The 18795-nt window shown below is 37.4% G+C and overlaps 3 protein-coding genes across 3 annotated transcripts in view; 2 read left to right on the top strand and 1 right to left on the bottom strand.

The window, feature by feature from the left end:
- The window catches only part of LOC306843826 (otoferlin-like), a 56000-nt gene extending 50813 nt beyond the window's left edge, over positions 1-5187 (bottom strand). The window contains exons 1-2 of the mRNA XM_079375509.1: positions 4817-5187; positions 2070-2128 (exon numbers count right to left, since the gene is read on the bottom strand). Of these exons, the coding sequence (XP_079231635.1) occupies positions 2070-2128; positions 4817-4895 (138 nt within the window). The 5' untranslated portion in view covers positions 4896-5187. The remainder of the gene's footprint in view (positions 1-2069; positions 2129-4816) is intronic.
- Positions 5188-9775: 4588 nt separating this feature from the next.
- On the top strand, positions 9776-13416 carry cimip2c (ciliary microtubule inner protein 2C). Its single transcript, XM_079375367.1, has 4 exons — positions 9776-9931; positions 10280-10502; positions 10642-10759; positions 12900-13416. Exons 1-4 carry the CDS (start codon positions 9858-9860, stop codon positions 12905-12907), a joined length of 423 nt encoding a protein of 140 aa, XP_079231493.1. The 5' UTR covers positions 9776-9857; the 3' UTR covers positions 12908-13416.
- A 1695-nt stretch (positions 13417-15111) lies between these two features.
- LOC306843743 (fibronectin type III domain-containing protein 1-like) overlaps positions 15112-18795 on the top strand; it is a 35228-nt gene continuing 31544 nt past the window's right edge. The window contains exon 1 of the mRNA XM_079375391.1: positions 15112-15217. Coding sequence (XP_079231517.1) covers positions 15145-15217 — 73 coding nt within the window. The 5' untranslated portion in view covers positions 15112-15144. The remainder of the gene's footprint in view (positions 15218-18795) is intronic.

The raw sequence follows: 18795 nt of genomic DNA, 5'->3' as shown, positions 1-18795 counted from the left end.
ATGCAGGGAAAATTCACTTAAAAGAACAGTCCACCCAAAGATTAAAATTCTGTAATCATTTACTCACCCTCATTTTTGTTTCAAATCCATGAGACTTTCATTTACCTTCAAAACATACAGTATATTAATGAAACCTGAGAGACTTTTATCCTAACATTGAAAGTCCACAAAACCAAACCTTTAATGCATCAAAATGTACAAAAAAACATTCCATTAAGCAATACATCTGGAATGAAATGAGGGTGAGAAAATTCTGACAATTTTCAATTTTGTGTGAACTATTAACCTGTGTACAAATGTTCATACTTCTTGGTATAAAGTAAGCAAAAAGCAGAATGTCACATTAGTAGACTATGACATACTATGAAAGTATGGGAATTTAGATACACCTTTAGATGAACTGAGTTTCCAAGCCACCTGTATTGTTTTAGTTCTTGAAGGAATTATGGAAAATTGGTAAAAGTACAAACATGAAGCCATAAAATCTGTGCTAAACACAATTTTTGAAGCACAAAACCCCATCTTGTTTGTTGGTTCTATGTTGTGCAGATGCAGAAAACTAATCTGGAATCTGGCATGTAGATATTCTATATTCTATCGGCAATGCAAACCGTGCTCAACTACACAGTGTGTCTGAATATATGCCCAGTTATACTGCTCTTTGATCGTCAATGATCTTCAAATCATGAATAAAAACTGTCATGATCAATAGAAGATGTACACAAACATCTCTTTTAAATAAAGTCTGTTTACTTTCTGTTTATGTAATGCTTTTGGTAAATGTCAGTGTTACGTACATTAAAAGCCACGTTACTTCTGATGGATATGAAACCTGATCATGCCTGCCTGATAAACCTGAATGAAAAAACAATGCTGGTGCCAAACACAAACATGCTTTTAAATAAAAGAGAGATAAAAGTGAGAGCAACTGCATCTCCTATAGTAACAGAAGTGTTGTCTGAACTGTTTTGTGGGGTTTGGTATGAAATCTGTGATGTAATAATACGTTTCGAGTGGGTTCAGTAGATTTGAAGTGTGTAACGGCCCTCTCTTACCGCCCAGTAATGATTAAATTAAAATATTACCACAAAACTATGAGTGAGAGATTGAAAGGAAATGAAGAGGCTGGAGTTCAGCCAGAAATGTCATGGGGCATATATGGAAGCACCATAAAATCTAATTATGTTTCCCGGCCCAATCAACAGAAAAAATGTCAATTTTATTCTTCCACGTTAAGATAATCTCAAATTATTATTATTTTTCTTTTGTTTATTGCTTTACTCACTATGAGTCACTCTCTCTCTCTTCTTATCTTACTGTACACACGGTAGAAACACCGCCTTCTCTATTAACATAGACAAAAGACCAATCAGCAAGAAAGGAAGCAGAACTTAGTTTTTAAATAGAATCAAAATAGCATTTTCGCAACGCTTGCTGTTTGCAGCACTGGCAAAAAATCGACAACCCCCTCCAAAGGTGAGACGAGGCTAACACTAGTGTGGGAGTCCCCATCACGACTGACAGCAAAACATAATTGAATTTATGCCTACTATGAGGATATACAGGTATATTTAAAAACCAGCAAGTAAACCTCTTTATTGGTATTAGATCAGAAAATATTTGTGGGGAGACATTATGCATGACACACTTCCTCAAGTCATATTTATGATTGAGAAAGTAACAAAGCTATCAAATCTAAGTGAGACTTGGAACTGCAGGGATATTTTGGAGGAAAGAAAGCTATCATTCAAAGAACTATATTAGCCTAATAGAAATTTAGCTGGTTTATCCACAAGCTTATTGCCACTTCATACTGCTGCGTTGCTTGCCTGAGGGTCTGTGCAAATAGCATTAATAGGATTCAGTGGGGCTAAATGTGATGTGTTTGGTCACGGTTGAGCGGGCTGATTCCTCAAGTGATTCCTTCACCACATTCTCTCTCGGGGAGAGAGAAATCAAATTTGTTGTGTGTATATTTCACTGCTGTGAGGTCGAAAGTGTTAGTGTCACGCTTGAACATTCTTGCGTTAGTAGCCGAAGCTGGAGAGATAGCAGGGGGAAATACTGACCTGCTCAAACCGAGCTTCATCCTCACAGTTTTCCAGCACCCGAGAGAAAAAAGAGAGACCTGCATGGAGAAAAACAAAGGTAAAGGTCAATATAGAGCATAGCATCAAAGCAGCACTATATAAGAAACACTGTGTAATATAACAAAGACTGCAATGTCAAATATTATAAATCTGTGTGTTTGTGTAAATATATAAATATATATATATATCTCAGATTTGGGATTAAATTAAGAGTATGCATAACAGGAAGACTACAGGTCATCAAAGCCCTGACATGTTTTTACAACAGAGAAACACAGAGTGCTACCATTATCATAAAACTGCAACACAGTAAAACAGTGAAGTGTGAAACTGCTTTATAGAAGGGGTGGGGTATAGATATTAAGGAAAGCAAGAAACTCCTTTTTTCAACCCTTTGCATCTTCTCTGACCAAGAGACCAGTCTAATACAGAACAGTGCTTGTTGTTTGTTGTCAGTATGTGCTTGTGCAAACATGAACTGTCAATACAAATACATTAACACACCAATTTATGCACACATACACAAGCCTACACAAACACTTGAACACAAGAGCTATTGCTTCTGAGCAATTAATTCATGTTTTCTAGCTGAGGCACACTGGTAGATATGTTTAAGAAAGGTAAATACATAAAGAATCATTACTTAGGGCCTCTGAGACTAAAATAAACAGACAATACAATTCAATACAATGCTGCTTGTTCTTATTCTCTTCCCAGCCATCAATGTTTATAATGTAAATTTGCCACATATGAAAGAGAGAAATCCATTTTTGTTTTGTTGTGCTATTATAGTTTTATACAACCATACCATTTTCTATTGTTGTCTTGATTCTGTGTTGAACAATTGCACTGGTACAGGTCATGAGCTCTTAAATAATAAAATTAGTCTGAAATTTTGAAATAAGTTTTGTAATCTCAAAATACAGACAACAAAATCTCTTAGTCTCAGAGAAAAAAACAGCATCTCATCTCAAACTCATTGCTGCATGCTGTTGTTCACAGGAGCTTTTTCCCCAGGTAATTTTACATCTACCCCCTGCACACAGAGCTGTAGATCACAAAATGCTGAGCTGGTGAGGATTTCTTTTTTTACTTCAAAGTCATAATAGAAAAGCAAGAATTGATAAAAGCGTGATGAGGAAGAGTTTGTGAATTGTGCAGCACTGATGCCTTAATAAAGAGAGCCAACCTAGGCTCTCAACCTACCTCAAGGCTCACAACCTAGATTTAAAAACACTTTCCCTTGCTGACAATAACAAGAAGACATGGATAAAAGCTCATATAACATGCATAAACTAGCCAACGACTTAATAAAAATTGATGGCCAACCAAGCAACAGAACAATCTTGAACAGTATTTTCAATTATGTACACTCTTCACAAGGACTTTTCAAAATTCCAACACAATCACATCTGAAAGTCTGAAAGCCAATATTTTCATACTTTCCGAACTCTGATGAAACATTTTTATGGAGATTTTTCCTTGTTCTCAGATCCACTCATTGGTACTCAATCTAAGTTATGCAACCCACAGAGAAACAGGACACAGCTCAGTAGAGCCCTTCCGCTCCAGACAGCCTAGATCACTGCACACTGACGGGAAGGCCAAAAATGTGAGAAAAGGAAAGGATGGCAGGAGAGCTGATAGTCATTGCCCTCAGAAAAAAATGGGGGGGGGGGGGTGTAACAACAAGACCATGCATCAAAATGACTTCTATTATTTGAAGTCTCAATCAAATTACAAAAAAAGCAGACTGTCACATTCTACATCATTTCTCTCAAAACATCCTTCTGTAAGAAGATTCCTATTAATAATGGAAGATGTTTACTCCATTCTCTTTTTTATTAGCAACAAAATGTTGTTTGTCCTAGCTCATTTCTGCTCCATTTAGCTAAAGCGATTCTGTAATTTATCTTTTTATATGCTAGAAACACATAAAACTCCACACATCTCTGGCTGTATTTGTCTCGCAACCACTCTCTCTTACAAACATACACAGAGAGCATTTTATGAAAAAGAAAATAATGGTGTCAGATGAACACCGCAGCAACTGTCCAAGGTGCTGAAATACACAATACAGATTTTTTTTTTTTAAACAAAAAAACTAAAAGAAACAGGAGAAAAAAAGTATTGTCATTCATATTCAGTGTCTTTAAAGTCACATTTAACTTAAATGAAATCTAATGAATTGCTGAGGCAAGCCTCATAAGACAAGGTGTAATGAGATAAAACAACCAAAAGTCCAAACAAATTTGGTTCACTTTTCACAATTTACAACTTTGTCCAGATTTAATACTTTTGGGGACCTTGAAGACAGTAGTTGGAAAACAATCCTAGTAGCTTACTGATCTATCCGTTTGATTAAAACGCATTGCTTGAAATTAACAATGAATTAAACAGTACCGCAGTGAAGTTGCACATATAATGAAACCAGCTCACGCTTGTGTATGAGGCAATTATTTTAGTATCTATCTATCAGCAAGGGAGTTTTCAATCATCTAAAGCGATATTAAAAACCCCTCGATGTTCTTTGATAAAGACATGCAGATTCAGAATAATTGGTTTTCTACAACTTTTCATCAGAGCCTCAAGTTACACACCACTGCATGATATAGCCTATAAAATTAGATAAATATTAAACCTACATATGTATAACACAAGAGTCTTAGTACACAGATGCATTCATACTAAAACATTCACTGGAAATGAAAATTATTGCTCTATACCTCTGAAAGTCACTTTAGCGATGCGGTCCCCCTTTCCACGAAGCTCCGTGACAGTCCTCAGGTACACTACTAAAGCCATTTCAACTTAAAATGAAGAAAAATCAGAAGACTAAAATAGAGTACAAATGTTTCATCACAAAGATCGCGGATCTATCTTGAACAACGCTGCATAACTTCTTATAAAATCCTGTCCTAACTGCTTTTATTCGCTACATAAAAACCGGAAAAATCCTCTTATGGTGCAGGCTGCATCCTCTGTGCGCAATAACATGAAAAGAGTAATTAATAATTAAAGAGTTTTCATTTTCTCTCGCTTTACTATGCGCACATGTACTACACTCGTCAGATCCGCTCCGACACTCTTTCAGTCTGCGGACGCCAGCAGGGGGCACACAGCCAAAACTCTTTCTCAGATACGCCCCAAAAGCTTCTTACCAGATTGATTATTGTTCGAGGCATTTGCATAGTTTTATATATTCTATATAGAGTTAAACTGACAGATTAGCTATTAATCAAAACGATTATGCTAGTCTATAGACAAGTTTCCTGAGTGAAATAGGCGGGCCGCCATTAGCCTTACACTCTGCCAACGACTTCCGGTTGTGTCTGCCAAGCACTTCCGGTTAGCGAGTTAGCGTCTTTTACTGTCTTTGGTTAGCGTGCAGAAAAAGTAAACTATGGATGGTGTTACACGCCGACACGGCTCCGGGACATATTGTGCTGTTCGCGGTTGCAACAACTCGTGGCGATTGCTGAATGTTTGGTCGGAAGGAGAATGTTTCGACCATCAACCATCTACAAGGCGCCAATGTGGATGTGCTCCCCCGTATGCGTTGTATGAGAAACCAAAAACAGATGTTGAATCTCGGAAGTGGCTAGCTGCTTTGAAGTTGAAGAATCCGCCCAAAAGATTGTTTGTTTGTTCTTATCACTTCATTGATAAAAAGCCCACAGAAGAAAACCCTTTCCCGGAACTTTGGTTGGGATACGAGCGACCTCCCCAGCAAAAGAGACGTAAACTCGACAGAAACACAAGTGACACGCAATCGGATGGTAAGTGTATCTTGATATTTTTCTGGTTAGCTAAAGTTTGCAGCATAAGTTCGACTGTTGATATATGTGTCTCTGTCCTGTGTTAGTAGGGTATATACATTTATAGTTGATGCTGTTTGTCTTTTAGAAGTGTGCATCGAGCCGAAGTTTAAAGATGCTGCAACACAATGGGAGGACCTAACAAAAACTGACCACAGCTACGCGGCACAGTTGGACCACGTGAACAAATCGACGCAGACTGGGGGTCAGACTGTGGCTGATGATATGCTCCTGGATGATGATACCTCGCTGCTGTACACAGGACTGCGTCTGTTATATTTTTTTACTTTGGTGAAAACGATGTTGCCATTTAGTAAACCATCATGTAGTATTCCTGTTGTTGACCAAATACTGATGACCCTCATGAAACTGAAACTGAACCTTGTGTTAGGGGATGTGGCAAAGCGCTTTAAAGTGTCTAAAGGTGAAGTAAGTAAGGTGATTGCTCACTGGATTGATACATTGGGTGAGCAGCTTGAACCCATGGTTGCCTGGCTGCCAAGAAGTGTTATTCGTGCTAACATGCCACCATCCTTTAAAAAGAACCACCCCCAGACCACTTGCATCATCGATTGTGCTGAAACGGCTATTCAGAGAGCTACAAACCTTAACTGTAGGAGTGCCACTTTCAGTCATTACAAGGGAACCAATACTGCCAAATATCTTGTTGCTGTGTCACCTCATGGGCTGATAATGTTTATATCAGAGGCCTATGCTGGTAAAAGCAGTGATAAGTTCATCACTATAAACAGTGGGTTTCTGGAGGCCCTAAGGCCTGGTGATGAGGTAATGGCTGACAGGGGTTTCACGATTCGAGATGTACTACATGAAAGGAAGGTGAAATTGAATATTCCTGCCTTTACCCACAAGCGTGGTCAATTGACCAATGAGGAGGTAACGCGCACTAGACGAGTGGCCAATGTCCGTATACATGTGGAGAGGGCAATCCGAAGACTTAAAGTCTTCAAAATTCTGTCCCAAACTGTCCCCATCTCCATGACCCCGAGGTTGGACAAGATTCTTATCATATGTGCTGCTTTAACAAACATGAGGTCCAGACTCATCCGACTGCCACATGAGGTGTAAGTCCCTATGAAAAGTAAAACCTGGGTTACCTGCAGTTGTTTTTTTGTTTTTTTTAATTGTACATATTCCTTTTTTTAATTTTATATATATATATATATATATATATATATATAAATAAAAATTTCAGCTAGAAAAACCTGTGTAAATGTATTGTTATTGTTCCCTTTCTGGTGTTGTGATTATTGATAAGACAAAACAGTTTTAACTAAGAAAAACTTGTGTGAGTGCTATTCTTTTTCTTGTATTGTAAATATTGACATGACAATAAACAATTTGTTTTTTGAGAAGAAATGAATACATTTTTATTGATCCTATTCCATAACAAAAGGGACAATTTCATTAACTCCTTAATGGCTGAATTTTTTTATAATTAAATAAAAACAAAGTAAATACAGGAAAAAATCTCAAATTATTACAAAAAGAAAAAGGCTGGAATAAAATAAAATATTAAATAAATAAAATGAATAAATAAAAGATAAGTGACTGATATAAAAATAAATAAGAGTAAGTAAAAGAAAATAAATACAATAAATCAGTTTGATTTTTTGAGCTAGAAAGGATTTGTCACAAATGTGACAACAGGGGACAAGGGGTTAAAAAAGTAATGACTAATTACCCCAGTACACATAAGCAGGTCATGCTGATTTTACAACATTCATGTATCTGGAGCACAACTCCAGCCTTCCATCATCAAAGTCATCGACAACTTTTGGCAACATGTGGGTGAAATAGAAGGAGTGTAGCCTTGAGATATGTCCCTCAACAAAGGTTTGGTTGTAGGGCACGTTGAGCTGCAGACATTCAGTGTTACTCCAAATCACCAACCAGGCTTGCCGTAGCCCTGTGCAGTGCATGCCCAGTTGCACCTGCATGTAATATCCCTTTGGCCCATTGAAGGACAGATGGAAGTCCCCTGTGGGCATGCGTTTGATCTCACTGCTTTTAGCAGCAAGTGCTTCAGTAAGGGACTGGTTTTTGACTAAGACAGGGCACTTGATCTCCAGTAGTGTGTCTCTGTTCATGACACCATCCGGACTCGCAGCAAGCCATGGCTCACTCGGGCAAACCACCAAACCTTTCACATCGATGTCATGACCTTGGTCTTGCAGGTATTGCCTGGCGTGCTCTTCACCCTCTGCTCCTTGCCGGGTTGCCGTGTTACCGTGAAAGGTAGGATGGAGGTGTTCAGACAAGAATTTGTCTGGTGCTGTGGTAGCCCGAACTGGCACATTCTTGGCTGTGCTTGCTGTTATCCGTACCCGTCGCATGTCATGCCACAGTTGTTCCTTGCTCTGTTCTTTTGTGTGCTGCTCAATGTACATAAATTGGGTTGTGGTCATGTCAATGTATGTGGTGTAGAATGCCCTACATTTCTCACATTCAAGTTGTGTGTTGTGATCACCATGATGTAGGGGCAGTGGAGCTTTTGATGTCTCCGCAGATTGAGCAGGGAGGCTGGTGTTAAAAGTGAGCTGCATTAGTCCACTGCCAGGTGCAGTAAAAAGTGCCGCTATTGGTGTGGAGAGACAGTAATTTTGCCATTCTTCCAGTGTCTCATGGACTTTTACCTTGCGACTAGATGTAGAGACTATGCTGGAGGAGGATGCCTGTGATGCTGGTTGGTATAGATTATTTCTGCTGTGTCTTCGGAAAGACACATCTCTGATTTTTTGCTGCCCAGTATTGCTTTTTGTCCCGGCATTCCAGCAATTCTGCACATCAGTGCAGGCAAGCCCTGTCTTCCCTTGCCTCACAGCATTTTCTACCTGCAGACAGATAGAAACAAAAATCACACACTTTTTAAATAATGGTGTAAGAGCCACATGGGGATTAGTTCATCTGAAATAATAATTTTGTAAAAATATTAAGAACATATTTCATGAAAATTCATAAGAATTTTTTTGGTTTAAAATGCATATTTAGTAATGTTTAGATCTGATTATATTTAATTTTATGTTTAAGTAAACAATGCAAAAAGAAGATCGTGGTTTGCTCGTGTTTCAAATACTGGTTACAATTTGACTGACTTCAAAAGGTGGTACAGAAGAATTATACGCAAATACTTGCAATGTATGCAAAGTGTCTCTCTTCCTATCAGCGCCGATCAACGAGCATTTTAAATGCTAGGCAGGCAGGCTAGAGGGGATTACTTTTTATTTTTATTACTCTTCGTGTTCTGTTATAGATTAACACACGGATACATACAAACATCTTAATACAAGCATAAGATGGGCTAACGTACCTTCCAAAGCACGGCGGCTGCATGGCTACAGGAACGTCCGGGTCCGGCGATACAGGTACAGCCTGCAGTCTCCACATCTCCCGTCTTGGTAACCAAAACCCAGGCGTTATGCGCTGAATTGTTAACGGACTGGCTTGGTTGAACATCGGCCTTGAGGTAAATTAAACTGCCCATATCGTGTAAAAGTACACAGCCCACTTTGTCGGAATGGAGGTACTGAAACGCATCTGAGCTTTTCAGGTTATTAATTGCATTCCCATCCACCGCCATGGAATCAATAAAATAAGAAAAGATCTTGGATGTTGTGATGCTGGGCCATATCGACATGTTGTCCGCCCATGATGTTACCTTACTTGGATGCGGAATGGTCAAAACACCGTTTTTAACAAGAGCTTCGGTCGAATGTTGCCATTCCAAAGACATTTTTACACCACTACTCAGCCTGCGCCGGAAGTTCTTGGCAGAAACAGGAAGTAAACCGGAAGTGCCCGGGAAACTTGTCTATACTGAAAAAAATGGTTGCCAGGCAACCCTTTGTTGACTTATCAGCGGTGCAGGTCAGCTTTGACACGCAGCAGCTTATGATCGGATAATATTCATAGTATTATTATCTACTCAGCCATGACTTTCAGAGGAAACGGTACACTCATTACTCATAACAACACAGCCTACATCCCATCGTCTCTGATGCCCGGGTAAAAACATCGCTTATTTCTTATTTGCAGGGCAGAATATTTGTCTAATTTGACTTTCAGGATTCAGTTTTGACATTCACGGAGTATTTTTCTTTTAAAACGATACAGAAAATGTGTTCTGTCATTTAATGTTAAATATATAAATCAATTATTTGATAGTGAATTGAAATAAACTCGAATTAACAATGAATTATGGCTGTTATCATTAAAATCTTACCATTTTACATTTCTTTGGCATTTTTGACCCTTACTGTGGTTAATTTCTAAACCTGGTGCAGGTAAATCATAAAAACAATAGTACCAATATTGTATCAATTATTAATTGTGCAATTGTTGCATCATTTAAAGGTACTGTGGACACATTCCCACTACTAAATTCATGAATGGGGAGACTTTTGGCAATTCGTCCCTAAAGTACTTCCAAAACAGCCGTTCTGCAATGATGGCCTCTAGCAGAAGCTCTTACAATAGTGTGCCTCTGAGCTCCCATACCCAAGACAGTACCTTACCCTACTGGGTCCGGTACAACATTAATTTCAAAAGACAGAAGGAGATCAAGGACTTCAACATGGTAAGTTAAGAATGAGAATTAATGTGTGACTGAGGATCATGTTCAAATTCAAATTCAAATTCAAATTTTATTTGTTCTAAACTGCTCTCTTTTGTCTCACTGATTAGTCATGAACATTTTGGACTTCTCTTTTCCCCAGTTGTCGCAGAAGCACAGGGAAAATTACAAAGATAAGACTGGCACTGTGCAGCCGGTAAATTACTTTGTCATGCCAGAAAAAGAGAAAAAGGAGCTTAGAAGATCCCTCCAGAGTGAATGTAAGAAATGAACTTTACTAAGCCATCTCAGCTAACGTTATTTTAATTAAAATAACTATTTTACATTAGGCCTGTCACGATAACACCTTTTTGTTGTACGATATATTGCCCCAGAAATAATTGCGATAAGCGATTTTATTGTCATTTTAATACCATTTTATGCCACTTAATATATAATCATAATATAACAGCATAATAATGCAAGGCCTACACACTCTCAAATGACAACAAACTTTTAATTCTTCTTTAATTTGAATTATTTTTAATTATTCTCATCATGGAAATTAAGTGTCAAAATATTAGATACCTTAAAAATCGTATAAATAGTAAATAAATATTTTCTAACAAAAAGTGCAACGTAACAAGTGCTGAAAAACAATCACTACTTAGAAGTCAGATGTCGTATGCACAAAGACACAGATCTTTAAACAAGGCCATATCTACAGATTTTTTTAAATTTGAAGCATTTTTTAAATTTGAACTAGCACCTCATGACTACACCACATTATGTATGAGAAGCTGCAAAAAATACAGGTGCAAGTGGAATGCAAAAAACATGGTGACATAAATTTTTATGTAAATATAATTAGTCGGGGAGCCAAAGTCTCAAAAATGGGTTGAACCTGACATGGTCTGTCATACTTTTTATTTGTGTTTTTTTCTGTTAACTTTGACCCTATGAACCAATAATTGGAGGGTCTGCTCTGCCGGAAATATTGCGAAAAAAAATTGTGGCCATTTTAGTGTATGCACCCTTTATTTTTTATTAGAAAAATGTGAAAAAATATTTTTTTCCTCAAATCCTCAGTGGGTTTGGTAGGCTGTCAATAAATGCATTCCAGGTACACCGAACACATGTTCTGACAACATCCACTGAAAAAATAACTCTTAAAACACATTTCTACATGATTTTGCATTAATTTAATGCCAAAAAAGTAGGTGTTTTCTCACTTTTTTCCAATATTTTCATCTTTACTTCACTGGCAATCAACTATTCCCCCAAGTTATGACATCAGTCAATATGTCATTCTTTTCACCAAACAGTATACTCATTCCACAGAAAAAATCATAAAAATCCAACCTTGGGGGAATAGTTGATTGCCAGTGAAGTAAAGATGAAAATATTGGAAAAAAGTGAGAAAACGCCTAATTTTTGGCATTAAATTAATGCAAAATCATGTAGAAATGTGTTTTAAGAGTTATTTTTTCAGTGGATGTTGTCAGAACATGTGTTCGGTGTACCTGGAATGCATTTATTGACAGCCAACCAAACCCACTGAGGATTTGAGGGAAAAAAATAATTTTTCACATTTTCTAATAAAAAATAAAGGGTGCATACACTAAAATGGCCACAATTTTTTTTCGCAATATTTCCGGCAGAGCAGACCCTCCAATTATTGGTTCTTAGGGTCAAAGTTAACAGAAAAAACACAAATAAAAAGTATGGCAGACCATGTCAGGTTCAACCCATTTTATTGAGCTTTTGAGACTTTGGCTCCCCGACTAAATGGACAATATATTGCATCACCAAAAATGATTGAAGTCATGTACATATATTGTGCGATAAGTCGATATATTGATTATTGCGACAGGCCTATTTTACAGGTTATCTTTTAAGCGAAAACCAAGAATTTAAAACATCTTAAGTATCTGCCTATATGAAACCTTTGAATATATTATATATGTGTGTGGGTGTGTGTGTGTTTTAATTATGTATATAATATTTAATTATATAATTGTTTAAATAATTGATTGTTGATCATTATTAACATGCATTAAGAAACTAAATATGGCTAAATTTGAGTGTAATCTCTAAAAACTGGTCTTGGGCTCTCCTATTCCTTCTCTCTCTCTCTCTCTCTCTCTTAATCCTCCATCTCACACTGATCTAATTGCCTTTTTCATGGTCCCCTGAGACAGTCAGAGACTATGGCTGTCCAGTGATTGTTTGTGATGGAGTCTTATTTGCTGATGCATTACTCAGGGTTAACTGTACTTGGAGCTCTACAGTCTCTGGGGGTTTTATGTTCAGTTATGTTCACATTTAGCTGTTGGGTACTTTCTGGAGTCATAAAGAACTTATGTTAACTAGAGCTGTTGTTGTTGTTTTTTTTAAATATTGTCCTTTCCTTCTTGTCAGTTAATTAGAGATCACGCATATCAGCTGGAAGTAGAAGTCTGATGAAGTCTAATGGTGTCCACCACAAACAAGTCTGCCTCAAGGGATCACTAATTACATTTATTGTGTTTACTAAATAAATAAATGAGGAAATATGTTGCTCTTTTTGTGCCTCTTGCATTATAAAACATAATTTATGTAGTTGCACACATTCATAGGACAGGAATGTCTGTATAATCAGTGTTAGGGAAAGTTACTTTTAAAAGTAATGTATTTCAATATTGCATTACTCCCTAAAAAAGTAACTAATTACGTTACTTAGCTACTTTTTATGGAAAGTAATGCGTTACGTTACTTTTTCATTACTTTTTAAGTATGACCAGGGCTTGATTGTTTTTAATACAAGAAGTTCTAATTATAGCAAATGTAAAAGCCCTTTCACACCAAAAAGTATAATGAATAAACCTCAGGCTCAAGGAAAAGTAAATTCACGTCTGTAAAGTAGAACGCAGGAGAAGAAGGTTCAACACTCTTCAGCAATAAAAGAACAATGAAGCACAATTGTGAGTTTATCTAAAGTCATTTTAGCTTATTAGTATGGTTGAACTGGATCATCAAAGGTCAGCAGCAAAGACATTGATTAATAAAATGGGATTAGATACATTTGTGTTGTTTAACATATTTAATTATTGCAGGTTTGCATCATATTCTGAGTTTGCATTTCACTGTTTTAATTCATTTTGATGAATACTAAATCTGTTTTTTTTTGCGAGTGGGATGAATTAATACACATTCACATTTAGTCTAGTACTACAGTAACAGCATGTTCACACAGTGCACTGTCAGTCAATAAATGAGAAAAAAGTAACTCGGATATTTTCTTGTAAATTAAAAAGCAATGCGTTACTTTACTAGTTACTTGAAAAAAGTAATATTATTACGTAACTCACGTTACTTGTAATTCGTTACCCCAACACTGTTTATAATATAATGTTTTAAGGCCGATTATATGATATGATAATGATCCACTGGCTATTTGTTCTTTGCAGTGCATGGGTACCCTACACTTTAAAATCGTAGTTTAGTCTTTGACCTATTGTATAAATCATTTATTTTAGAGGGTTATGTCTTCAGAGAAGCAGCTGAGACACATTAAATCAATAAATAAATGAAATAAAATAAAAATGGACTCAAATGTATTGCCTTAAAGAAGCTGAGATGAAAATTTGGGTGATAAAAACACGCTGACTACAGTGAATCTCAGTAGGCCGGAGTTTAACCAATTAGAAAACAGCTTTCTGAGATAAGAGACTATATGTGTAAAAATATAAATGATTTACAGGATAATTTTTTTAAGTAATAATGCAAAATGGCACGTGATCTATTTAGAATTGGCTTTGTGAGAACGTCAATGGATGTTAAATGACAACTGGAATAATCTGAATCAGCAGGTAGGCCTGCTCTTGGTTAATTTGATTTAGGCTTATCTTTGTATTTTACCTGAATCTACAGTCTCGGGATAAGTTTCTAATTTCTAAATAACGTCCATGTAACAAATACGTGGATATTTATATTAGAGCATGATACACAAAACTCAAATTTACAGATGAGATACAGATGTTGAACTAAACAAACTGTAAACCCATACTACCTCAACTGACGATAACTGCTGTTTGACTGTATTGTTCCTTCGTGGTAGTTTTCGTAGAAATATTTTGGTTACTCTTTCACATACTTTTTGAAAAATGAGGGAGGTGGGTGCACTGCAGTTGTACCAGCCTACCTTCCTGCGCCTTCAATTTGTGGCCGATTCCCAAATTGCGCGCATGCGCTTTGATGTTCTCGTCATGTATAGTTCGCACAAATTTGTGGAGAACGCATATAAAATGTACTAACCATAATTTTACAGCTGAATATAAATTACAGCACTGATACTGAATAAACACAATAGTTATTATAACACAATTACGCTTATGAAGCAGGCCTATTTGAGTAGCCTACAGAATGAGGTTTGGGTAAACAGGCTTTAAAAATAAACAGAGCACGATAAGTGAGTTCTACATCAGAGGAAGTGTGTTTCCAAAGACGTTCCATCGCCTTGTTCTGAAAATATTTGTGTATAGTCCCATTCGTCCCCGGAAGAGGGAGACAACGTCTGGGAAAGAGCGCACAGACTGACGGTAGCGGGCAACGGAGCATCCGAGCATCCCATAGCCTTCCTTCCCTCAGTGTAGCGGCTCGCAGTAATACTGAAGCACTATCTGCAATGTCTCCTGCACGGGCACGAGCTCTTCTCGGGCTCCTGATCACACTTTGCACCCAGAGCCCACTACTGTCGGGTAGGTCAATATGCTTATCTCTATTTAAATAGTAATTCAGACTATTTAATAGTAATCAGACTAAGTATTTTTTAGAATTATGTAGACTTGAAATTTAGAACTATTTAAAAAATAATAATAATTCGTAAAGTAGCCTATATTTGGCTTGTATTGCCTTATAACGTATGACAAATAGCTCTATTGAATGAATCACCTGTGGTTTGTGAATCTGGATGTCTAAGTCATGTTTGTTTTATCACAGTGTGTGTGGAAACCATGTGCCAAACCTTTATTAAACATTTCAAGCACTAATAATGCATAATGGGTGAGACAGTAGCTTAATTGAACAGCTGAAACACAGGCAGGTGCACAAACTTCAAAAAGTGTACTTGCTTCGCTTTAAGTTTTTAAAGAACATTCAAAATTTTTCAAGAACAAGTAATTTTTTTAGCAATTTGAATCAGTTTCAAAAAGGTGATAATAGAAGTATGACATTCATATCTGTGTGTGTGTGTGTGTGTGTGTGTGTGTGTGTGTGTTTGTGTGAGAGAGAGAGAGTACACATATATAATTGAAACTCATGCTTACTGTATAACTTCTTAAACTGATGGCGGTGATGTCACTTTTGTAGTTCATTTCTGTAGCTAATTTATTAGAGGTTTGCAGGAGTGCACAAAGAGCACAGAATATTAATTTCTGTAGCCAGCTGTTAAATAAGATATTTGAATGATGCATATATAACAAAATATGACCACATTTGGATTCCCGATTGGATTTCCAGTTGGATTCCTGATACAGGTAGATAGACAGACAGACAGATAGATAGATAGATAGATAGATAGATAGATAGATAGATAGATAGATAGATAGATAGATAGATAGATAGATAGATAGATAGATAGGTAGATAGGTAGATAGGTGGACTGTACTGTAAGTGCAGATCTCAGCAAGTGATTTATTAAATTAGAGCCAGTATAGGAAGTACAGTTAACCTCTTTAAAAGGTCATCAGGGAATGTAAAAGCACAGATGTATTAGACATTCTTTCACTTTCAGCTCTTCAAATCAATTTTAGCCACGTTTTCTCTCTCCTCACATGTTTCTTTCACTCTGCCTGTCCCTCCTAATTCTGAGGAGAATGCAGTGGAGCAGAGGAATCTTGGATGAGAAAAGTGGTAGCTAAGTCCCACTGAAGCTGCCACGTTACAACGGGCCTTTTTCTTTCTCACTTGCTCTTTCTCAGTGTTTTGGAAATGTTCTTTATATGAGGTCACCCAGTGCAGCCTGGGACTGCCATCAGCAGCTGCATATTATCCAGTATTCTTCTCTTTCCTCTTCTCTCCATCTTCAGCAAAACAAAATGCATCCAACACAACTAAATCTTAAAACCACCAACTTTAAGAAACAAACAAAAAAAAAAAACACACTTCTCGATTTAATGGTGCCCAACTGCAGCTTCAAAACCATTCCAGACATCTGCTTGACAGATAAAAGATATATTGGAAAGAATGAGTCTCAGGTTTTTGTTCCACAACCCTGGACTTTAAAATCCCGTCTGTAGTGATTCCGGTAAGAATGAGCTTGTGTTGTCAGGTAAGAGCTCTGCCAGAGAGTGAGAGGAAGAGAAGAATCATGCCCTGACCAGCTACTGGAATTTAATCTTGCTCAGATTTTCACCAAGGAATTTACGGAAAGTCTTTGATTGACGTAGGCAAGGCTGGAAGGTTTAGAAACTCAGTCTGTCGATAAGTGAGTGTGCTCTGGTACAAGACGCCAGCATGTAGTTGGCACGATGCCCACGCTCAACCTGTCACTCAGGTGTTTCAGCACTGTCTATCATCAGATGCCCTCCTACGGAACACCTGGGCTCAGGCTGAAAAATCTATTGTTGGCTTAATAATACTCTTTAAATGCTTCTTGCATTTGTTTGAATGTCATCCAGGCACCTGAATGAAAATAATATGCAAATAGTATATTTGTGAGAGTCTGTTTATGCCTTTCATTCAGAAAATGATGTCAGAGCAGCAGGTGCTTGCCCTACAGGTCTTTCTATGGGAGCTAATAAAAAAACAAAACAATCCAAAATAACTGGAAACAGGACCACAGGGCATTTACTTTCACCTTCCTAATACAGGAATAGATAATATAAATGGAGAGTGTGAAAGAATTTCAGGACAGCTATTGGGGTTGTTCTTACGTTCCAACAATCTTACATTTGTTTTAAGTATGTACATGTGATTTTATGCCTGGCTATTCTAAATATTTGGTTTTCTGGGATTTATTGAACAGTGATTTGCAAAGTCTGCTGATGGAAATACGTCATTAATCTAACTGGCTTACATCGAAATGTCAGAATTGCGATAGTAAATAGTGATAGTCTTGGAAACATCAGTTAGAATGGGTTAAAAATGACAAAGTTTATTTTTTACAGCTGTCATGAGGTTAGATTACTGCAAATCAACAGAAAAGATTATAATTAATTTGTTGTAATTAAAAAAAAGAATGGTCTCTACTAATGGAAAACATACTTATTGCTGAGAATGTCCTTATCTGGACATTCTCAGCAATCCGAGAATCATATCCCTTATCAGGGAAGTCGTGGCCTAATGGTTAGAGAGTTGGGCTCGTAATCCAAAGGTTGCGGGTTCGAGTCTCGGGCCGGCAGGGATTGTAGGTGGGTGGAGTGAATGTCCAGCGCTCTCTCCACCCTCAATACCACGACTGAGGTGCTCTTGAGCAAGGCACCGAACCCCCAACTGCTCCCCGGGCGCCGCAGCATAAATGGCTGCCCACTGCTCCGGGTGTGTGTTCACTGCTGTGTGTGTGCACTTTGGATGGGTTAAATGCAGAGTGCGAATTCCGAGTATGGGTCACCATACTTGGCAGTATGTCACTTCACTTATCTGACATTAAGAATATTTTTAAAAAGCAGTCATCCACTTTACCAGGGACTCAGTGCAAATATTTTCATGTTTATTTCATGTTATTTTCATTTATTTTTGTCTCCTCAAGAACTCTTGTTTTAACTGATTAACTGAGGAACAGTTCTTAAAACGTCTGGAATCATAAAATGAATCAATTTTTACTACTGACTGCAGAATTACCCAAATTTGAGAACCACTGATCTAGGTGATGTCTACTCCCTAATACGAGCCTCAGTTAGTTTCCTCCAGAATAAAATGTTTATTTTTGGAGAAAGATCTAATTCTTATGTTTTACAAGTCTTGATTTAATCAAAATTTGAACCCACCCTACATCATAAATTTTAACATGGGCCAAGTCACAGACTGAGGTTTGATTTTTCTGTGGCCTGTGTGTGTGCGCAAGTTGTGGTAATTGCAATAACGTGTGATGTGGTTCCAAATTATGTGGAGGGATGTTCCATTGCCAATACTGCATTATAAAGCAGTGACCGAAAGGCATATGTCCATGTGTACACTTAAATAAGTGATAGAGATTGATCTCTCTCACCAGGCTTTATGCCAGAGTCATGCTGTTGTACAGTAAACAGGCACAGCGATGAGAAATTTGCTCACTTCAACTCTAAGTAGGGTTATAAAAACAGCCCGAGCACTCTAAGGAACTTCACACAGAGTTTCC

The sequence above is a fragment of the Barbus barbus genome (assembly GCF_936440315.1).
Source record: "Barbus barbus genome assembly, chromosome: 24".
Lineage (NCBI taxonomy): Eukaryota > Metazoa > Chordata > Actinopteri > Cypriniformes > Cyprinidae > Barbus > Barbus barbus.
Note: the sequence above shows the minus strand (reverse complement) of the source record. Positions and strands in the feature narration are given on the sequence as shown.